The 24493-nt window shown below is 52.0% G+C and overlaps 1 protein-coding gene across 3 annotated transcripts in view; it reads right to left on the bottom strand.

Moving 5' to 3' along the window:
- The window catches only part of LOC142303917 (PC-esterase domain-containing protein 1A-like), a 29979-nt gene extending 6211 nt beyond the window's left edge, over positions 1-23768 (bottom strand). For 2 of the 3 annotated variants that reach the window (XM_075345789.1, XM_075345807.1), the window contains exons 1-4: positions 23630-23729; positions 18246-18349; positions 17932-18027; positions 15605-15684 (exon numbers count right to left, since the gene is read on the bottom strand). In XM_075345789.1, the coding sequence (XP_075201904.1) occupies positions 15605-15684; positions 17932-18004 (153 nt within the window). In that variant the 5' untranslated portion in view covers positions 18005-18027; positions 18246-18349; positions 23630-23729. The other variant, XM_075345799.1, reaches the window with a different exon arrangement.
- Between the last annotated feature and the right edge of the window lie 725 nt (positions 23769-24493).

The following is a 24493-nucleotide window of genomic DNA, read 5'->3' as shown; positions in this document are numbered from 1 at the left end:
CTCTGTCACGAACCGGGCCGGGGAAGGGGGGGGGGGGGGGTCGAGTCACTCGGACATTCCTCCGCTCGGTCGCGACCCTGTCAATCTGTGATGAAACTGCACATTTCAGCCCAACCCTGACGTCTCTAATACATTGGGGACAAGAGAGACGACCTCGTCACTTCCTCCAACACGCGACGGTCTGCACCCCAAAGGTCCACATGGCACAATGCAGCACTGAATCCTCCTATCCCCACAGGCACAGAGAGACACGGGGAGTGGAACTGAGTCAGCTGTGCCACCTCCGGTGCGGCACCCAGCTTTCCCACAACCCCAACAGGAACTTTCCACTAGCCCCAGTGGAACAGAATTCTGCCAGTCCCAGTACAGTGCGATAGACTGCCATCAGTTCCTCATTAGATATAGTCCTGGTCCGTTAGCTGGACTACTGTATATCGGGCCAGAAAGCAGCCCAGGTAGCATGTAAACTTAGCCGAACTCAAGGATATGGGATTTGGGAATAAAGATAAAAGAAACAGCTTAAGATTAAATTATATATTTAATCGCCTTAAGGGCACACTGGATAATACAGTATATACAAGATGGGATTTACAGATTATATGTCAGAAGTGCAGTTACAGATAAGACATGTTTACAAACAGATACACAGATGGAACAGTTACCTTGTTCCTTATGAATATGAATGGTGGCTGGTACAGGGGGCGCTGTGGAGCCACAAGCTTCCTGGGACTTCCCCCATGTGTATCACACAACACCACCCGGAAAAGCACATCACAAAAAAAAGCTCTGAGGTTATGAATCTGGCCGCATTACATGTGCCCTCCCACCTATGACCTCACACTGGGCTGGCCTTCTACTTATCCAGTGAAATATAGATTTTCAGTTTTCCTCATATCTCTGCCCCTGAGCGTCTCACATGGAAGATATGCCAATAATATTTCTCCTTATTATTTGATCTATCCATAGACAGGAAACTCGGGGTGCCTGTGGTCTTTCTACACCTAGTTATTGATTATTGTTGGCTCCGCACATCTTACAGATTAGCGGAAAGACGTGTGTCTTGCTGTCAGGAATCTGAAAATATGCCTATCTTATTTGTGGAATTGACGTATTCCCCAATATTGTAACTTTTTCAACGGCTCCGTTCAGACTAGCAGAGTCTGGACCTAATCCTTTGAGGCTCGGTCATAAACTTGCAGTTCTCCTCCTACCTCCTGAGCAGGGCAATTCACTCCGCAGGGGGTGTGCTGGCTCAGGAACTGGCCTAATTGAATTTGTCACCTCCACCAGTTGCTGATTTCTGGCAGCGCAGGATGTTCTTCTGGCTGCGCTGCAGGGGGTTGGGTGGATGTACCAGGACAGCTGACTATCATCACTTTTCTCTGAATAATCCTCACATCCTCAGTACAAGCCGTTCAAACACTGCGAGTGGCTCGCACAGGGCTGAGCACTGAGCGTACCTGAGCTCAGCTTTGCTCGTGCGAGTGCGGTTTGCACACAAAGCACCCAAACATTGATTTTTTATTTTTTTTTTAAGTTGGTGTTCGGTTTCACAATCAGGTTCACTCATCTCTACTCATCACAAGGTCTATCAGCGTTGAGGCGACAAACCCGGCAGTGGAGACGGCTCGACTGCTCCATAATATGAGATCACAGATGTCCATGCAAACACCGGGCGACGCGCGTTACAAAAGTCTGGAATGGTGGCCCGAAAAAAGGTGAAGAAGCCTCAACTGCAATATCCTCATAAGAAGCATCAGCTCCAGATTATAAAGAATGAAAAGTGGAAGATTGGAAACGGGAGATTTGGAGCGATGAGAAGGAAGTCAGTACACGGCTCTGATGGGGGCAAATGGGTCTGGAAGAAACACGGGAACAGGGGCTAACGAATCGAGAAATTGAAGAAGGAACTGTAATGTTCAGTGGAGGAACCCTGATATTGTTGTTTCACAGCCAAAGGCGTTGGACACTTGACTAGGATGGATGGTGGTCTCAATGCAGAGCTATATGTGAGGATCCTACAAGACGAGTTACTTCATACTCTCGAGTACTATGGGTATGAAAAGGACGACATAGTGTTCCAGCAGGAGAACGACCCGAAGCATACGCCGAGATTGGAGAAGAAATGGGTCAATGACAATGAAGTAGAGAAGCTGAATTGTCCCCACCGTCCCCAGACCTCAACCCAATCCAACACTTGTGGGTGAAGAGAAAGCTGTATACATCCCCAAGAGAGTCGTCCAGTATACACCAACACTGGGAACGTGGAGAAGAGACCTGACCACTATACACCAACACTGGGAACATGGAGAAGAGATCTGACCAGTATACACCAACACTGGGAACGTGGAGAAGAGACCTGACCAGTATACACCAACACTGGGAACATGGGGAAGAGACCTGACCAGTATACACCAACACTGGGAACGTGTAGAAGAGACCTGACCAGTATACACCAACACTGGGAACGTGTAGAAGAGACCTGACCAGCATACACCAACACTGGGAACATGGAGAAGAGACCTGACCAGTATACACCAGCACTGGGAACGTGGAGAAGAGACCTGACCAGTATACACCAACACTGGGAACATGGAAAAGAGACCCGACCAGTATACACCAGCACTGGGAACGTGGAGAAGAGACCTGACCAGTATACACCAACACTGGGAACGTGGAGGAGAGACCTGACCAGTATACACCAACACTGGGAACGTGGAGGAGAGACCTGACCAGTATACACCAACACTGGGAACGTGGAGAAGAGACCTGACCAGTATACACCAACACTGGGAACGTGGAGAAGAGACCTGACCAGTATACACCAACACTGGGAATGTGGAGAAGACACCTGACCAGTATACACCAACACTGGGAACGTGGAGAAGAGACCTGACCAGTATACACCAACACTGGGAACGTGGAGAAGAGACCTGACCAGTATACACCAACACTGGGAACGTGGAGAAGAGACCTGACCAGTATACACCAACACTGGGAACATGGAGAAAAGACCTGACCAGTATACACCAACACTGGGAATGTGGAGAAGAGACCTGACCAGTATACACCAACACTGGCAACATGTAGAAGAGACCTGACCAGTATACAGCAACACTGGAAATGTGGAGAAGAGACCTGACCAGTATACACCAACACTGGGAACACGGAGAAGAGACCTGACCAGTATACACCAACACTGGGAACGTGTAGAAGAGACCTGACCAGTATACACCAACACTGGGAACGTGGAGAAGAGACCTGACCAGTATACACCAACACTGGGAACATATTGAAGAGACCTGACCAGTATACACTAACACTGGGAACGTGGAGAAGAGATCTGACCAGTATACACCAACACTGGGAATGTGGAGAAGAGATCTGACCAGTATACACCAACACTGGGAATGTGGAGAAGAGACCTGACCAGTATACACCAACACTGGGAATGTGGAGAAGAAACCTGACCAGTATACACCAACACTGGGAACGTGGAGAAGAGACCTGACCAGTATACACCAACACTGGGAACGAGGAGAAGAGACCTGTGATCAGATTTCGGTCAAAATATGCTTGAATCTGATGGAGATCATGTCTAGAATTCAGGAGGGGTGAAAGCCAAAAGGTGAATTTACAAAACACTAACAATGCATTGACATGAGGAGAATTTGCATAACTAATCATATATAAATGTGATTTGCAGCTATTTAGCATATGAGATAGACCATCATCTTGGCTATTAGATGATGGTAGCCTCACATCTGAGGCTTGAGTGGATGGTGAGATCTGGAGTCAGAAAGTCAAAAGTGCAAAACATTGTTACCCTTTTGCCCATCAGTGTACCCCCCTCCTCGCACTGTCGGCTCAGAGAAGACAGTTTAGATAACTAGTTCAGAAAAATACATGATCTCAATATGGCATTGTAAGCCACCATCCATCAAAGGGGACCATGAAGACAAGAAGGACCCAAAGGACATCGGCAATCAGTGACACCAGGATCTCAATATGGCATTGTAAGCCACCATCCATCAGAGGGGACCATGAAGACAAGAAGGACCCAAAGGACATCGGCGATCAGTGACACCAGGATCTCAATAAGGCAGTGTAAGCCACCATCCATCAGAGGGAACCATGAAGACAAGAAGGACCCAAAGGACATCGGCAATCAGTGACACCAGGATCTCAATATGGCATTGTAAGCCACCATCCATCAGAGGGAACCATGAAGAGAAGAAGGACCCGAAGGACATCGGCGATCAGTGACACCAGGATCTCAATAAGGCAGTGTAAGCCACCATCCATCAGAGGGGACCATGAAGAGAAGAAGGACCCAAAGGACATCGGTGATCAGTGACACCAGCATTGATGTGACAAGCTCAAACCAGAGCAATAGAATCACTATACTTAAAGCCGCAGACCCCCTTATCTGCAGTATAGGAGCCCCCCAAACCTGTCCTCACCGGCCTGTATGTGGCTGTGATCTTGTGATGGATCTTTATATATCGTGGAGTACCAGCAGTCTGAGGGTCTATGTACACAGTGATAGATGGTGGCCGGCCTGCGGCGTTTAGGATTCTGTTCACACAGTACGGCTGCGCCTTAACTGTGGTCTGTAATAGATCGTTCAGGGCACATAGGCAGCCATTGTTCTCGGCAGCACAGATTACAGAATATGATGTGCTGCCGAGAACGATCATCATTTCGGGCGTTTCACTCGTTCCTTGGCTGAGCGGCAGCCGGTCTGGACTTGTCCGGAAAATCTGTCAGTGTGAATGGACTTCATGACTCTTTTCTTCTGGCTCAGTCTGGACCCTCTGCCCTCATTGAATACGTGCTAGGATCTGTGAATCCCGAACACCTTCATAAATGGGTAAGTACCGGACCAGTACCACAGCGCAAGATAAGAAGAGGGGCTGAAACCATTCTAGACAGACATTTTTCTCTGTAGTTGATGCTGCTGAGGAAGAAGCAGAGGTGGGTGCTGGCGAGGAAGAAGCAGGTGGGAATGCTGGCGAGGAAGAAGCAGAGGCGAGTGCTGGCGAGGAAGCAGCAGAGGCGAGTGCTGGCGAGGAAGAAGCAGGGGGGAGTGCTGGCGAGGAAGAAGCAGGGGGGGGGGGGGAAGTGCTGGCGAGGAAGAAGCAGGGGGGAGTGCTGGCGAGGAAGCAGCAGGTGGGAATGCTGGCGAGGAAGAAGCAGGGGGGAATGCTGGCGAGGAAGAAGCAGGGGGGAGTGCTGGCAAGGAAGAAGCAGGGGGGGGGGGGGGGGGAGTGCTGGCGAGGAAGAAGCAGGGGGGAGTGCTGGTGAGGAAGATGCTGGGGGGAGTAGCAGGGTGGGAGTGCTGGCGAGAAAGAAGCAGGGGGGAGTGCTGGCGAGGAAGAAGCAGGGGGGAGTGCTGGCGAGGAAGATGCTGGGGGGAGTGCTGGCAAGGAAGTAGCGGGGTGGGAGTGCTGGCAAGGAAGAAGCGGGGTGGGAGTGCTGGCGAGGAAGAAGCAGGGGGGAGTGCTGGCGAGGAAGAAGCAGGGGGGAGTGCTGGCGAGGAAGAAGCAGGGGGGAGTGCTGGCGAGGAAGAAGCAGGGGGGAGTGCTGGCGAGGAAGAAGCAGGGGGGAGTGCTGGCGAGGAAGAAGCAGGGGGGAGTGCTGGCGAGGAAGAAGCAGGGGGGAGTGCTGGCGAGGAAGAAGCAGGGAGGAGTGTTGCATGGATGAAAAGAATGTGTGACTGGAGGGCAAAGTGCGAAGGCAGAAAACGGCAATGGTTTGTTCACCATCACAGTGGAGAGTAAGAGAAAAGGGAGAGTTGAAGGGGAACTGGACTTTCATGTAACGTTTCAGAATAAGCCGTCCTGTGTGTACACGATCAATATCACGATAGACTTGTATCCAGCATTTTCACCTATATTCCCCTCTGCAGGCGCTGGGCTGGTGAGGAGACGCACTGCTATGATGTCCTGTCTATATAGCATATGTTCAGAAGCAGCAGCATGGAGGACATTACACAGCAGCACTGAGCAGGGCAGCTGTGAATCCAGCACTGCAGTGATATAAACACTTCCCAGGTGCAGCAGCATGGAGGGCATTATACAGCAGCACTGAGCAGGGAAGCTGTGAATCCAGCACTGCAGTGATATAACCACTTTCCAGGCTCTCCATGCTGCTGCACATTACACAGCAGCACTGAGCAGGGCAGCTGTGTACACAGCACTGCAGTGATATAAACACTTGCCAGGCCCTCCTCGCTGCTGCACATTACACAGCAGCACTGAGCAGGGCAGCTGTGTACACAGCACTGCAGTGATATAAACACTTGCCAGGCCCTCCATGCTGCTACACATTACACAGCAGCACTGAGCAGGGCAGCTGTGACTACAGCTCGGGGGAGGTAAAGTACTTGTTAGAAAGCTCAGCAGCACTTTCTGCATCTCCCTTGTTCCCGCTCTTCTCCCCACTCCATACAGTATAACAGGAGGTGTCCGGGCTCATGGGAGAAGAGAGGGAAGCAGATTATTCTTTTTCTTTATGGCATTTAAAGCGTGGATACAATTATTTTAGGAATAAGGGTCTGGAGAGAGCGGCCTGTACGGATGCGGCAATAACAAAATGTATATTTTATGTCCGGTGGGAAGAGAGCGGTGATATACGCATTGGGTTTATATCTGTTTATAGATCCTGCTGTTTATCTGCGTGTCACCTGTAACGGGTCATCGTGTTCTGGAGACTGGGGTTTGTGGGTTTTCGGCCACAGCTGAGGACACTGGATGTAGAGAACCTCTGCTGTTTCCCAATGTTTACACTGGAGCGTGTAACTAATCTGCCGAGAAAACCTTGGACTGAGGACATCTGGGGATGAAGGAACTTTGTGGCACTGACAGAACAGAAAGTCCCTGTGCTTGGTAATGGTGGACCTGACTGTACGGACCGCGCACTTCATACACATCCATCCTCGGGATTTAGATTGTGTCTGGAGCTGTGTGTGAACAGAAGGAAACAGGTTCCTAAAATTGTATATTGCCCGGAGCGCCTGGTGGTTGTCTAGCTTCAGACAGGTCCCCTGTGCGTGTACGGCTGTGTACACACGGAGTGTAACCGGGAAAACTGACAGAGGGATTCTCTCCAGAGCCGGAGGAATAGTCACTGGAGGAATCGACACCAGAGGCGGGGGAGAATCGACACCAGAGGCGGGGGAGAATCGACACCAGAGGCGGGGAAAAAAGCGACACCAGAGGCGGGGAAAAAAGCGACACCAGAGGCGGGGAAAAAAGCGACACCAGAGGCGGGAAAAAAAAAAATCGACACCAGAACCATGGAAAATCGACACCAGAGCTGGAGGGAATACTCACAGGAGCCATCCTCAACAGAGCTGGAGGAAATAGCCCTTGGAGCCTGAGGAATGCTCCCAGGAGCCATAAAAATGATCACCGGAGCTGTAAGAATTATCACCGGAGCAGTAGTCACCGGAGCAGGAGGAATTCTCACCAGAGGAATACTCATCGGAGGAATGGTCACCAGAGCTAGAGGAATAGTCACCAGAGCCGGAAGACTGGTCAACCATGCAGTCTGGTCCAGGGCAGTGATGCTCACCTGTGGCACTCTCAAGTGGTCTGTTCCAGGGCACACTCCATTACTGATGATTTGGTCTAGTCCAGGGCGGTGGTGCACCCACGTGGTCTGAGGACCACACTCCATTAGTGATGTAGAATGACATACAGTGGGTACGGAAAATATTCAGACCCCTTTAAATTTTTCACTGTTTCATTGCAGGCATTTGGTACAATTTTTTCTCATTAATGTGCACTCTACACCCCATCCCCCCATCTTCCCATCCCGTCAGAAAACAAATAGAAATGTAGAAATTTTTGCAAATTTTATAATCAAGGAAAACTGAAATCTCTCATGGTCATAAGTATTCAGCCCCTTTGCTCAGTATTGAGTAGAGGCACCCTCCCTTTTGGGCTAGTACAGCCATGAGTCTTCTTGGGATCCTGGATTTGGGGATCCTCGGCCATTCTTCCTTGCAGATCCTCTCCAGTCCCGTCAGATTGGATGGTGAACGTTGGTGGACGCCATTTTTAGGTCTCTCCAGAGATGCTCAATTGGGTTTAGGTCAGGGCTCTGGCTGGGCCGGTCAAGAATGGTCACAGAGTTGTTCTGAAGCCGCTCCTTTGTTATTTTAGCTGTGTGCTTAGGGTAATTGTCTTGTTGGAAGGTGAATCTCCGGCCAAGTCTGAGGTCCAGAGCATCTGGAAGAGGTTTTCTTCCAGGATATCTCTGTACTCGGCTGCATTCATCTTTCCTTCAATTGCACCCAGTCGTCCTGTCCCTGCCCCATAGCATGATGCTGCCTCCACCATGTCTCACTGTGGGGATTGTATTGGGCAGGTGATGAGCAGTACCTGGTTTTCTCCACACATACCGCTTACAATTATTACCAAAAAGTTCTCTTTGTCTCATCAGACCAGAGAATCTTATTTCTCATAGTCTGGAGTCCTTCATGTATTTTTTTTTTTGCAAACTCTATGCAAGCTTTCATATGTCTTGCACCGAGGAGAGGCTTCCGTCAGCCACTCTGCCATAAAGGCCCGACTGGTGGAGGCTGCAGTGATAGGTGACTTTGTGGAACTTTCTCCCATCTCCCTACTGCATCTCTGGAGCTCGGCCACAGTGATCTTGGGGTTCTTCTTTACCTCTCACCAAGGCTCTTCTCCCACGATTGCTCAGTTTGGCTGGACGGCCAGGTCTAGGAAGAGTTCTGGTGATCCCAAACTTCTTCCATTTAAGGATTATGGAGGCCACTGTGCTCTTAGGAACCTTGAGTACTGCCGAAACTCTTTTGTAACCTTGGCCAGATCTGTGCCTTGCTACAATTCTGTCTCTGAGCTCCTTGGGCAGTTCCTTTGACCTCATGATCCTCATTTGGTGTGACATGCAGTGTGAGCTGTGAGGTCTTATATAGGCAGGTGTGCGCCTTTCCAAATTACGTCCTATCAGTGTAATTACACACAGCTGGACTCCAATGAAGGAGGAGAACCATCTCAAGGAGGATCACAAGGAAATGGACAGCATGGGACTTACATAGGAGTGTCTGAGCAAAGGGTCTGAATACTTATGACCACGTGTTATACTGAGCAAAGGGGCTGAATACTTATGACCACGTGTTATACTGAGCAAAGGGGCTGAATACTTATGACCATGTGAAATTTCAGTTTTTCTTGTTTAACAAATTTGCAAAAATTTCTACTTTTGTTTCTTTTCTGACAAGATGGGGGATGGGGGGCAGAGTGCACATTAATGAGAAAAAAAAATGTACCAAATGGCTGCAATGAAACAAAGTAAAAAATGTAAAGGGGTGTGAATACTTTCCGTACCCACTGTATGTAAGAATCATATCATCGTGTATTTTTGAAAAGACTACAGAAAGTGTTTCTACCCCGGCTTCTGTGTTGCTGACCACAAGTCTAGTTTCACTGGTAAAATAGGATACTGCGTGTACAGATGACATCTGCGTGATCCCGAGGGGATTTCCAAGCAATGTCTAGGTAAATGTCAACGTGTGGATACGCCTGTATTTGTCTTCCACTATCAATTCTATGGGTTGCAGAGCACGTCTCCTATAGTCTACAAAAAAAAAAAAAAAAAAAGCCGTCTCCGATGACTATCACTAAAGCTGGGTTTACACACTGCAACATCGCAAACGACATCGCTGTAACGTCACCGGTTTTGTGACGTTACAGCGACCTCCCCAGCGACATTGCAGTGTGTGAAACCTATCAGCGACCTGGCCCCTGCTGTGAAGTTGCTGATCGCTACAAATCGTTCAGGACCATTCCTAGGTCCTTTGTTTCCCGCTGTGCAGCATGATCGCTAGCAAGTTTCAGTGTGTAAAGGGGACTTTACAGCGACTCCGCGGCTCTGTCTGTGTAGCGTACTGATTAGCGGTCACCGGTGAAGGATTCACCGGTGACCGCTAATCCCCCGAGTGACTGAAGTGTCCCCCCCTCTCTCATACTCACCGATCCCCGATCCCCGGCGCTGCACGGCGTTCACTCTGCTCCGGCGGCTTTTCCTTTTTTGAAAAAGCCGGCCCGCTCATTAAACAATCTCGTATTCCCTGCTTTTCCCCGCCCACCGGCAAATATGATTGGTTGCAGTGAGACACGCCCACACGCTGAGTGACAGCTGTGTCACTGCACCCAATCACAGCAGCCGGTGGGCATGTCTATAACTGTGCAGTAAAATAAATAAATAAATAAATAAATAATTAAAAAATCCAGCGTGAGGTCCCCCCCAATTTTAATACCAGCCAGATAAAGCCATACGGCTGCAGGCTGGTATTCTCAGGATGGGGAGCTCCACGTTATGGGGAGCCCCCCAGCCTAACAATATCAGTCAGCAGCCGCCCAGAATTGCCGCATACATTAGATGCGACAGTTCTGGGACTGTACCTGGCTCTTCCCGATTTGCCCTGGTGCGTTGGCAAATCGGGGTCATAAGGAGTTATTGGCAGCCCATAGCTGCCAATAAGTCCTAGATTAATCATGGAAGGAATCTCGGGGAGACGCCTGACATGATTAATCTGTAAATTACAGTTAAAAAACACACACCCGAAAAATCCTTTATTAGAAATAAAAAACACTAACAAATTCCCTCATTACCAATTTATTACCCACAACAAAGCCCTCCTTGTCCGGCGTAATCCACGGTCCTCCAGCGTCGCATCCAGCTCTGCTGCATGCAGGTAACAGGAGCAGCAGAAGACACCGCCGCTCCGGTCACCTCCACGCAGCTAATGAAGAGAGCCGTGTGATCAGCTGAGCTGTCACTGAGGTTACCTGGATCCAGCGGTGGATGCAGCGGTGGCCGCGGGTAACCTCAGTGACAGCTCAGCTGATCGCGCTACTCACCGCCGCTCCGGTCAGCTCCACGCAGCAAATGAGGTGAGTAGCGCGATCAGCTGAGCTGTCACTGAGGTTACCCGCGGCCACCGCTGTATCCACCGCTGTATCCACCGCTGTATCCAGGTAACCTCAGTGACAGCTCAGCCGATCACATGGCTCTCTTCATTAGCTGCGTGCAGGTGACAGGAGCGGCGGTGTCTTCTGCTGCTCCTGTCACCTGCATGCAGCAGAGCTGGATGCGACGCTGGAGGACCGTGGATTACGCCGGACAAGGAGGGCTTTGTTGTGGGTAATAAATTGGTAATGAGGGAATGTGTTTGTGTTTTTAATTTCTAATAAAGGATTTTTTCGGGTGTGTGTGTGTGTGTTTATTTACTGTCACTTACAGATTAATCATGGAAGGAATCTCGGGGAGACGCCTGACATGATTAATCTAGGACTTATTGGCAGCTATGGGCTGCCAATAACTCCTTATTACCCCGATTTGCCAACGCACCAGGGCAAATCGGGAAGAGCCGGGTACAGTCCCAGAACTGTCGCATCTAATGTATGCGGCAATTCTGGGCGGCTGCTGACTGATATTGTTAGGCTGGGGGGCTCCCCATAACGTGGGGCTCCCCATCCTGAGAATACCAGCCTGCAGCCGTATGGCTTTATCTGGCTGGCATTAAAATTGGGGGGAGCGCACGCCGGATTTTTTAATTATTTATTTATTTATTTTACTGCACAGTATAGACACACCCACCGGCTGCTGTGATTGGGTGCAGTGACACAGCTGTCACTCAGCGTGTGGGCGTGCCTCACTGCAACCAATCACATTTGCCGGTGGGCGGGGAAAGCAGGGAATACGAGATTGTTTAATGAGCGTCCGGCTTTTTCAAAAAAGGAAAAGCCGCCGGAGCAGTGTGAACACCGTGCAGCGCCGGTGATCGGTGAGTATGAGAGAGGGGGGGGAAAATCACCAGCAACTGAGGTGAGTAGCGCGATCAGCTGAGCTGTCACTGAGGTTACCCGCGGCCACCGCTGCATCCACCGCTGGATCCAGGTAACCTCAGTGACAGCTCAGCCGATCACACGGCTCTCTTCATTAGCTGCGTGGAGGTGACAGGAGCAGCGGTGTCTTCTGCTGCTCCTGTCACCTGCATGCAGCAGAGCTGGATGCGACGCTGGAGGACCGTGGATTACGCCGGACATGGAGGGCTTTGTTGTGGGTAATAAATTGGTAATGAGGGAATTTGTTAGTGTTTTTTATTTCTAATAAAGGATTTTTCGGGTGTGTGTGTGTGTTTTAACTGTAATTTACAGATTAATCATGGAAGGAATCTCGGGGAGACGCCTGACATGATTAATCTTGGACTTATTGGCACCTATGGGCTGCCAATAACTCATTATTACCCCGATTTGCCAACGCACCAGGGCAAATCGGGAAGAGCCGGGTACAGTCCCAGATCTGTCGCATCTAATGAATGCGGCAATTCTGGGCGTCTGCTGGCTGATATTGTTAGGCTGGGGGGCTCCCCATAACGTGGGGCTCCCCATCCTGAGAATACCAGCCTGCAGCCGTATGGCTTTATCTGGCTGGTATTAAAATAGGGGGGGACCGCACGCCGGATTTTTTAATTATTTATTTATTTACACGGCACACAGAGCCGCGTGGCATTAAATGAAGTCGGGTGAAGTTCACCTGCTTTTTTGACACGTCCCCAACGACCAGCTAGTCGCTCTGCAGGTCCGGATCGCTGTTAGGTCGTTGGCCAGGTCTGCCTGTTTGACAGCTCACCAGAGACTTTGTAGCGATCCCGGCTAGGTTGAGATCGCAGGTTGGATCGCTAGAAAGTCTCAGTGTGTAAACCCAGCTTAAGAGTCAAATTTTGCAACAACATTGGAAAGGACCTGAGCTTCCGATCCCGCTGTCCCGGTCCCGCTGTCCCGGCAGTCACGGATCTTGTCCAGACGACCCTGCTATATTTGGTCACACAATTCACTCACGGTGCCGGCCGGAGCTTCTAATCTTTGGTGCAGCTGTGATATTAGGCGATACTGATCTTTTTGCTTTTCACAACTGCTTTTCCAGGTTTCAGTTGGCTGGGACTGCTGTATATACACATCACAGGAGGGGATGGGAGCATATACATCGGACGGTTGGGAGGAATATAGATCACTGGGGAGGCTGGGGGCATAGACATGAAAGGAGATGCTGAGGGCAAATAAATCACTTGGGAGGAGTATATATCACTAGAAAAGCTGCGGGACATAGATGTGGCTGTTTGCATAGACATCAGTTGGGGGTACATACATCACTGGGGATATATACATCATTGATGAGGAGCACAGACATAACAGGGGGGGCATAAACATTGCTGGGGAGGGTTGAGAGGAATATACATCACTAGGGAAGCAGCGGGGCATAGACATCACTGGGGTATATACATAACTGGGTTTCACAGACATAGCTGGGGGCACAAACATTGCTGTGGTATATACATAGCAGGGGGCACGGACAGCCCTGGGGAATGCTGGAAGGACATAGACAGCCCTGGGGGATGCCACAGGGGCACAGACAGCTGTGAGGGAAGCTGGGTGCACAGAGATCACTGGGGAGACTGGGGGGCAGAGACAGACTGGGGGGAGTCTGGGGCACAAGCAGACCTGGGCGGGGGGGGGGGGGGGGGGGCTAGGAGCACAGAGAGTGCTGCCGCCAGGCAAAGAGAGCGCTGCCGCCAAGCACAGAGAGCGCTGCCCAGCACAGTAGGACCTGGGGATGATGGGGCAGTCGCTCCTCTTCTGCTGTATTGGAGCGCACCTCGCGCCTACAAAGTACGTCTTCACGTAGCCAGTGCCAGCGTGGGTACGTAGTCCTTCATGTAAATTAGCTTTGAACGCGCCATGCAAGGTTTTAAAGGGTCACCCAGCCAGCAACATGCGGCTGCCGCCACAGCACTGCGGTCCCCGGGGGCCGCAGAAAAAGCCATTGTGGGCCACATACGGCCCACGGACCGGAGTTTCCCCACCCCTACTATAAAATGAGAAATAATTGCAAATATGTAATTTTTTTTCGTTAATTTTTCATCCATTTTTTGGATTCAAACCACAACCCTCAAACATTTCAGCAGGAGCCCTATCTTTTGAGCCACAGACTCCGGTGATGTCAGAGGGAGAATTTTCTATACTCGAAGCTGCAGTGCGGCCTCTGACTCCACTGCACACAGGGATCCAGTGTAGAGAGCAGCGTCTCTATGACCTGTATACTACAGGAGAGTAAGAGATTTTTATTCCCCTAAATAAATTAATAAAAAAATTAGAACGTAATTTTTGTGCTTTGGTGTCCTTGTAATCGTAACGATCCGAACAACACAGCCATCAGATTATTTAATGGGATCGGTACATGGCGTAAAAGTATGGGGTGATTAATTTTCTCTTATGAACCCATAATAAAAAAAATATAAAAATGTACCGCTGAGGCCGTGTTCACATGCAGTGTAAATTCTGCGGGGTTTTTTCTGCAGGTGTCCGGACCACACACCATGCTGAATATTGCGTGTTTGCTGCTCTTATGCATTTCCCCCGATATTTGATACGTTTAGTGCAGATGCGTTTCAGGTCCTTGGAGAATCAGTGCCAATGTAGTGACCCAGGTTGCTCTGTCCCCGGCACACTCTGTTGGTTGGGTCCCCGTAGAGTGGAGTGTTTGGGCCCAACTGTCCCTATTGGGGTGCAGTCTCCTCCGTACGGCGGACAGTGCGGACCCTGCAGAGAGGTAAGTGTCTGAACCCAGATCCTAGTTTACTGCTGATGCCCCCGGATTATTTGGTTCGGTGAAGTCCGTGAAGGTGTCCTCACCGGGCAGGTATTTATCAAGGCGTGTAGAACTGGTGCCTGATCTAGTACCTTGTGCCCCGTGCGTGCTCCAGTCCCAGTGTATCTCCAGTATCCAACCTCTCTCCTGTGCCCCCGTGGTCACCGCTGCACGGACCCAGCTCCGGCACGTCCGCACACCTCTACTGTGTGCCACACTTTCCTACCGACTACTGACTGACCCTCCCTCCAGGCTGGCTATACACGGAGACTCGTTCCTTCCCATGACGACCATCCCCTTACATGGTTAACCCTCTATGCCCAGTGTGGAGTGGAGAACTAGGATTTTGGGTGTGCTTTGGTGGTATCGGCTCTGGTACTCCCAGGTCCCAGGGAATAGGTCCTGCATCCCCAAGAGGATGCAGTTCCTGTAGTGCCCTGAGTGTCTCAGGGGCGCTACATTCACGCCGTGGGTTACATGGGAGACGGGGGAAAAAAATCACAGCCCGGGACTAGACTTTGTGAGCACGTCACAAGCCTGGACCAATCCTCATAGGGGCGTCTTGGTCCAGGACCACAAGACCAGACCATCACTCGCCTCAATACTGCTTTATGAGGGCCCCTGTCCCTGATAACGGCAGGCGGAGTCTCCAGAGCTGCAATCGTCATGGTAATTACAGGGCCTGGGGTCTCTGATGTGATTATCTTCTATTTACCAAACGATTGCCGGACACAGATATTTCCCATCTCTTCTCAGTGATTCGCGGAACAAAGACTTTTCCGCTTTCTCTTCCCTGCGATTCACTGACTATATAATCACGAACATATAACAAGGACAAGTGTGACAAAGCGGAGACAAAGCGGAGACAAAGCGGAGACCCTCCAGCCCCGAAAACCAAGAGAACCCAGAACCTCACCCGATGCTTCAGCTGATTAAAGGTAAGAAAACTGTCAGTCTGCAGGAACTTCACCAGATCCTTATACACCGATCTCTGGACTGAAAGAGAAAGGAGACACCGTGAACCCGAAGCCGAGACCACCAGGAGCCGAGACCACGAGAAGCCAAGACCACCAGGAGCCAAGATCACCAGAGCAGCCGGCCCTGACCTGACTACTGGAGAGAACTGCTCAGACACGAGGCCGGAGCCATCACCACCAGGAGCAGCCGGCTCTAACCTGACTACTGGGGAGAACTGCTCAGACACGAGGCCGGAGCCATCACCACCAGGAGCAGCCGGCCCTGACCTGACTACTGAGAGAACTGCTCAGACACGAGCCCGGAGCCATCACCACCAGAGCAGCCGGCCCTGACCTGACTACTGGGGAGAACTGCTCAGACACGAGGCCGAGCCATCACCACCAGGAGCAGCCGGCCCTGACCTGACTACTGGAGAGAACTGCTCAGACACGAGGCCGGAGCAATCACCACCAGGAGCAGCCGGCCCTGACCTGACTACTGGGGAGAACTGCTCAGACACGAGGCCGGAGCCATCACCACCAGGAGCAGCCGGCTCTAACCTGACTACTGGGGAGAAACTAATCAGACACGAGCCCGGAGCCATCACCACCAGGAGCAGCCGGCCCTGACCTGACTACTGGAGAGAACTGCTCAGACACGAGCCCGGAGCCATCACCACCAGGAGCAGCCGGCTCTAACCTGACTACTGGGGAGAACTGCTCAGACACGAGGCCGGAGCAATCACCACCAGGAGCAGCCGGCCCTGACCTGACTACTGGGGAGAACTGCTCAGACACGAGCCCGGAGCCATCACCACCAGGAGCAGCCGGCTCTAACCTGACTACTGGGGAGAACTGCTCAGACACGAGGCCGAGCCATCACCACCAGGAGCAGCCGGCCCTGACCTGACTACTGAGGAGAACTGCTCAGACACGAGGCCGGAGCCATCACCACCAGGAGCAGCCGGCCCCGACCTGACTACTGGAGAGAACTGCTCAGACACGAGCCTGGAGCAATCACCACCAGGAGCAGCCGGCCCCGACCTGACTACTGGAGAGAACTGCTCAGACACGAGCCCGGAGCCATCACCACCAGGAGCAGCCGGCCCTGACCTGACTACTGAGGAGAACTGCTCAGACACGAGGCCGGAGCCATCACCACCAGGAGCAGCCGGCCCTGACCTGACTACTGGGGAGAACTGCTCAGACACGAGGCCGGAGCCATCACCACCAGGAGCAGCCGGCCCTGACCTGACTACTGAGGAGAACTGCTCAGACACGAGCCCGAGCCATCACCACCAGGAGCAGCCGGCCCTGACCTGACTACTGAGGAGAACTGCTCAGACACGAGGCCGGAGCCATCACCACCAGGAGCAGCCGGCCCTGACCTGACTACTGGGGAGAACTGCTCAGACACGAGGCCGGAGCCATCACCACCAGGAGCAGCCGGTCCTGACCTGACTACTGGAGAGAACTGCTCAGACACGAGCCCGGAGCCATCACCACCAGGAACAGCCGGCCCTGACCTGACTACTGGAAAGAACAGCTCAGACACGAGCCCGGAGCAATCACCACCAGGAGCAGCCGGCCCTGACCTGACTACTGGAGAGAACTGCTCAGACACGAGCCCGGAGCCATCACCACCAGGAGCAGCCGGCCCTGACCTGACTACTGGGAGAACTGCTCAGACACGAGGCCGGAGCCATCACCACCAGGAGCAGCCGGCCCTGACCTGACTACTGAGGAGAACTGCTCAGACACGAGCCCGAGCCATCACCACCAGGAGCAGCCGGCCCTGACCTGACTACTGAGGAGAACTGCTCAGACACGAGCCCGGAGCCATCACCACCAGGAGCAGCCGGCCCTGACCTGACTACTGAGGAGAACTGCTCAGACACGAGCCCGGAGCCATCACCACCAGGAGCAGCCGGCCCTGACCTGACTACTGAGGAGAACTGCTCAGACACGAGGCCGGAGCCATCACCACCAGGAGCAGCCGGCCCTGACCTGACTACTGGGGAGAACTGCTCAGACACGAGGCCAGAGCCATCACCACCAGGAGCAGCCGGCCCTGACCTGACTACTGGGGAGAACTGCTCAGACACGAGGCCAGAGCCATCACCACCAGGAGCAGCCGGCCCTGACCTGACTACTGGGGAGAACTGCTCAGACATGAGGGAGATACATACACATTAAACAGATACAGTACACAGATACAGTACACGGATACAGTACACGGATACAGTACACTATATACACACAGTACATGGAGGAAGTCGTCACTTACTGGAGTCTCCGAGGATAACGACAAACTTGTTGTGTAGTAACTGCTGGACATCAGCGGAGCGGAAGCCCCCCATAACTGTACCCCAACATCCAGAGCCTGTAAGAGACAGAGAGACGGCCGTCACCGACAGCAGAACTCCCCACAGGCCCCAGCATGATGGAGCGTTACAAGCACAGGACATCTGTCCCCCCAATACTGCAGTATACGGGAGGGCGGAGGGTTATTGGGGTCCGACAGGTTATTGGGGTCCGGCTTTCATCCACCGCAGTCAATAAACAGAGAAACTAAAAGTGCTGGGAAGAAATGTCACCTACTTGTTACGGGAAATACGTCCTAGAACAGCGCGAGCGACGTCCACAGAGGGAATAATGGAGGACGCGGTCAGTGTGACCCCCACCAGGGGGCGCCCCGGGGCGATCTATAGGAAAGAAAGAGTCAACAACTGCAGTATTATAGGAGACTGATCACTGGTTCCTACAGCGTAATGAGTGCGACATCATGTCAGTGCCGGTGTGCGGTATTATAGTGTTATCTATCCTGGCGTGTGCGTCACCGCTGGAAAGTCACACACACACAGACATATATACACACACACACATATATACACACACACACACATATATACACACAGACATATATACACAGACTTACATACATACACACACACACTATATATAATATATATATATACACACATACACACACACACTCTGCAGGACAGGAGGACAGTATAGAGATATAAGGGAGATGCTCTGCAGGACAGGAGGACAGTATAGAGATATAGGGGAGATGCTCTGCAGGACAGGAGGACAGTATAGAGATATAGGGGAGATGCTCTGCAGGACAGGAGGACAGTATAGAGATATAGGGGAGATGCTCTGCAGGACAGGAGGACAGTATAGAGATATAGGGGAGATGCTCTGCAGGACAGGAGGACGGTATAGAGATATAGGGGAGATGCTCTGCAGGACCGTATAGAGATATAGGGGAGATGCTCTGCAGGACAGGAGGACCGTATAGAGATATAGGGGAGATGCTCTGCAGGACAGGAGGACAGTATAGAGATAGGGGAGATGCTCTGCAGGACAGGAGGACGGTATAGAGATATAGGGGAGATGCTCTGCAGGACAGGAGGACCGTATAGAGATATAGGGGAGATGCTCTGCAGGACAGGAGGACAGTATAGAGATAGGGGAGATGCTCTGCAGGACAGGAGGACAGTATAGAGATATAGGGGAGATGCTCTGCAGGACAGGAGGACAGTATAGAGATAGGGGAGATGCTCTGCAGGACAGGAGGACAGTATAGAGATAGGGGAGATGCTCTGCAGGACAGGAGGACGGTATAGAGATATAGGGGAGATGCTCTGCAGGACAGGAGGACGGTATAGAGATATAGGGGAGATGCTCTGCAGGACAGGAGGACGGTATAGAGATAGGGGAGATGCTCTGCAGGACAGGAGGACGGTATAGAGATAGGGGAGATGCTCTGCAGGACAGGAGGACAGTATAGAGATATAGGGGAGATGCTCTGCAGGACAGGAGGACAGTATAGAGATATAGGGGAGATGCTCTGCAGGACAGGAGGACAGTATAGAGATAGGGGAGATGCTCTGCAGGACAGGAGGACGGTATAGAGATATAGGGGAGATGCTCTGCAGGACAGGAGGACGGTATAGAGATAGGGGAGATGCTCTGCAGGACAGGAGGACAGTATAGAGATATAGGGGAGATGCTCTGCAGGACAGGAGGACAGTATAGAGATATAGGGGAGATGCTCTGCAGGACAGGAGGACCGTATAGAGATATAGGGGAGATGCTCTGCAGGACAGGAGGACCGTATAGAGATATAGGGGAGATGCTCTGCAGGACAGGAGGACAGTATAGAGATAGGGGAGATGCTCTGCAGGACAGGAGGACGGTATAGAGATAGGGGAGATGCTCTGCAGGACAGGAGGACGGTATAGAGATAGGGGAGATGCTCTGCAGGACAGGAGGACGGTATAGAGATATAGGGGAGATGCTCTGCAGGACAGGAGGACAGTATAGAGATATAGGGGAGATGCTCTGCAGGACAGGAGGACAGTATAGAGATATAGGGGAGATGCTCTGCAGGACAGGAGGACAGTATAGAGATATAGGGGAGATGCTCTGCAGGACAGGAGGACAGTATAGAGATAGGGGAGATGCTCTGCAGGACAGGAGGACGGTATAGAGATATAGGGGAGATGCTCTGCAGGACAGGAGGACAGTATAGAGATAGGGGAGATGCTCTGCAGGACAGGAGGACGGTATAGAGATAGGGGAGATGCTCTGCAGGACAGGAGGACGGTATAGAGATATAGGGGAGATGCTCTGCAGGACAGGAGGACAGTATAGAGATAGGGGAGATGCTCTGCAGGACAGGAGGACAGTATAGAGATATAGGGGAGATGCTCTGCAGGACAGGAGGACAGTATAGAGATATAGGGGAGATGCTCTGCAGGACAGGAGGACGGTATAGAGATATAGGGGAGATGCTCTGCAGGACAGGAGGACGGTATAGAGATAGGGGAGATGCTCTGCAGGACAGGAGGACAGTATAGAGATATAGGGGAGATGCTCTGCAGGACAGGAGGACAGTATAGAGATATAGGGGAGATGCTCTGCAGGACAGGAGGACGGTATAGAGATATAGGGGAGATGCTCTGCAGGACAGGAGGACGGTATAGAGATATAGGGGAGATGCTCTGCAGGACAGGACAGTATAGAGATATAGGGGAGATGCTCTGCAGGACAGGAGGACAGTATAGAGATATAGGGGAGATGCTCTGCAGGACAGGAGGACAGTATAGAGATAGGGGAGATGCTCTGCAGGACAGGAGGACGGTATAGAGATATAGGGGAGATGCTCTGCAGGACAGGAGGACGGTATAGAGATAGGGGAGATGCTCTGCAGGACAGGAGGACAGTATAGATATAGGGGAGATGCTCTGCAGGACAGGAGGACAGTATAGAGATATAGGGGAGATGCTCTGCAGGACAGGAGGACAGTATAGAGATATAGGGGAGATGCTCTGCAGGACAGGAGGACGGTATAGAGATATAGGGGAGATGCTCTGCAGGACAGGAGGACGGTTATAGAGATATAGGGGAGATGCTCTGCAGGACAGGACAGTATAGAGATATAGGGGAGATGCTCTGCAGGACAGGAGGACAGTATAGAGATATAGGGGAGATGCTCTGCAGGACAGGAGGACAGTATAGAGATAGGGGAGATGCTCTGCAGGACAGGAGGACGGTATAGAGATATAGGGGAGATGCTCTGCAGGACAGGAGGACGGTATAGAGATAGGGGAGATGCTCTGCAGGACAGGAGGACGGTATAGAGATAGGGGAGATGCTCTGCAGGACAGGAGGACGGTATAGAGATAGGGGAGATGCTCTGCAGGACAGGAGGACAGCATAGAGATATAGGGGAGATGCTCTGCAGGACAGGAGGACAGTATAGAGATATAGGGGAGATGCTCTGCAGGACAGGAGGACAGTATAGAGATATAGGGGAGATGCTCTGCAGGACAGGAGGACAGTATAGAGATAGGGGAGATGCTCTGCAGGACAGGAGGACAGTATAGAGATATAGGGGAGATGCTCTGCAGGACAGGAGGACAGTATAGAGATATAGGGGAGATGCTCTGCAGGACAGGAGGACGGTATAGAGATAGGGGAGATGCTCTGCAGGACAGGAGGACCGTATAGAGATATAGGGGAGATGCTCTGCAGGACAGGAGGACAGTATAGAGATATAGGGGAGATGCTCTGCAGGACAGGAGGACGGTATAGAGATAGGGGAGATGCTCTGCAGGACAGGAGGACAGTATAGAGATATAGGGGAGATGCTCTGCAGGACAGGAGGACAGTATAGAGATATAGGGGAGATGCTCTGCAGGACAGGAGGACGGTATAGAGATAGGGGAGATGCTCTGCAGGACAGGAGGACAGTATAGAGATAGGGGAGATGCTCTGCAGGACAGGAGGACGGTATAGAGATAGGGGAGATGCTCTGCAGGACAGGAGGACAGTATAGAGATAGGGGAGATGCTCTGCAGGACAGGAGGACAGTATAGAGATATAGGGGAGATGCTCTGCAGGACAGGAGGACAGTATAGAGATAGGGGAGATGCTCTGCAGGACAGGAGGACGGTATAGAGATATAGGGGAGATGCTCTGCAGGACAGGAGGACAGTATAGAGATATAGGGGAGATGCTCTGCAGGACAGGAGGACAGTATAGAGATATAGGGGAGATGCTCTGCAGGACAGGAGGACAGTATAGAGATATAGGGGAGATGCTCTGCAGGACAGGAGGACAGTATAGAGATATAGGGGAGATGCTCTGCAGGACAGGAGGACAGTATAGAGATATAGGGGAGATGCTCTGCAGGACAGGAGGACAGTATAGAGATAGGGGAGATGCTCTGCAGGACAGGAGGACAGTATAGAGATATAGGGGAGATGCTCTGCAGGACAGGAGGACAGTATAGAGATAGGGGAGATGCTCTGCAGGACAGGAGGACAGTATAGAGATATAGGGGAGATGCTCTGCAGGACAGGAGGACAGTATAGAGATATAGGTGAGATGCTCTGCAGCACAGGAGGACAGTATAGAGATAGGGGAGATGCTCTGCAGGACAGGAGGACAGTATAGAGATATAGGTGAGATGCTCTGCAGGACAGGAGGACAGTATAGAGATATAGGGGAGATGCTCTGCAGGACAGGAGGACAGTATAGAGATAGGGGAGATGCTCTGCAGGACAGGAGGACAGTATAGAGATATAGGGGAGATGCTCTGCAGGACAGGAGGACAGTATAGAGATATAGGGGAGATGCTCTGCAGGACAGGAGGACAGTATAGAGATATAGGGGAGATGCTCTGCAGGACAGGAGGACAGTATAGAGATATAGGGGAGATGCTCTGCAGGACAGGAGGACAGTATAGAGATATAGGGGAGATGCTCTGCAGGACAGGAGGACAGTATAGAGATAGGGGAGATGCTCTGCAGGACAGGAGGACAGTATAGAGATATAGGGGAGATGCTCTGCAGGACAGGAGGACAGTATAGAGATAGGGGAGATGCTCTGCAGGACAGGAGGACAGTATAGAGATATAGGGGAGATGCTCTGCAGGACAGGAGGACAGTATAGAGATATAGGTGAGATGCTCTGCAGCACAGGAGGACAGTATAGAGATAGGGGAGATGCTCTGCAGGACAGGAGGACAGTATAGAGATATAGGTGAGATGCTCTGCAGGACAGGAGGACAGTATAGAGATATAGGGGAGATGCTCTGCAGGACAGGAGGACAGTATAGAGATAGGGGAGATGCTCTGCAGGACAGGAGGACAGTATAGAGATATAGGGGAGATGCTCTGCAGGACAGGAGGACGGTATAGAGATAGGGGAGATGCTCTGCAGGACAGGAGGACAGTATAGAGATAGGGGAGATGCTCTGCAGGACAGGAGGACGGTATAGAGATATAGGGGAGATGCTCTGCAGGACAGGAGGACGGTATAGAGATAGGGGAGATGCTCTGCAGGACAGGAGGACAGTATAGAGATAGGGGAGATGCTCTGCAGGACAGGAGGACAGTATAGAGATATAGGTGAGATGCTCTGCAGGACAGGAGGACAGTATAGAGATATAGCAGTGGTATACATACAGCACACAGCGGTGTACACGGCTCGGTGCAGCGCTCTCCCCGCAGTGCACGGCCGCACTCAGCACAGCCCGGGCCGCTCTCACCCCCGGCCTCTCACACCCGAACATACCGAGAAACTCCACTGCAGGCTCCGCCCACACATAGCTCCGCTAACCCCGCCCTCCACACTGTGTGACACAGGGGATTGGAGGAGACACATGAGAGAGGCGGAGACACAAGGGATGGGCGGAGATAAGGGGGAGGAGACACAATAGATGGGCGGAGATACAGAGGAGGAGGAGACACGGGAGAGAGGCGGAGATAAAGGGCGGAAGCCACGGGAGAGGCGGAGATAAAGGGCGGAAGCCACGGGAGAGGCGGAGATAAAGGGCGGAAGCCACGGGAGAGGCGGCGATAAAGGGAAGAAGGCACGGGATTGGAGGATACTCAGAAGCGGGGATGGAAACACAGGGGAGGGGCGGAGACACAGATGAGGGGCGGAGACACAGATGAGGGGCGGAGACGCAGGGGAGAGGCAGAGACAGATGAGAGGACGAAACGCAAGGGAGAGGCGGAGACAATAATGAGGGGGCGGAGAAACAGATGAGGGGCGGAGACACAGATGAGGGGGAGACGCAGAGGAGGGGCGGAGACACAGGGGAGGGGCGGAGACAATAATGAGGGGGCGGAGACACAGATGAGGGGCGGAGACACAGATGAGGGGCAGAGACGCAGGGGAGGGGCGGAGACACAGATGAGGGGCGGAGACACAGATGAGGGGCAGAGACGCAGGGGAGGGGCGGAGACGCAGATGAGGGGCAGAGACGCAGGGGAGGGGCGGAGACACAGGGGAGGGGCGGAGACACAGGGGAGGGGCGGAGACAC

This window comes from Anomaloglossus baeobatrachus, chromosome 1 (assembly GCF_048569485.1).
Source record: "Anomaloglossus baeobatrachus isolate aAnoBae1 chromosome 1, aAnoBae1.hap1, whole genome shotgun sequence".
NCBI lineage: Eukaryota > Metazoa > Chordata > Amphibia > Anura > Aromobatidae > Anomaloglossus > Anomaloglossus baeobatrachus.
This window is presented reverse-complemented; position numbering and strand designations above follow the sequence as displayed.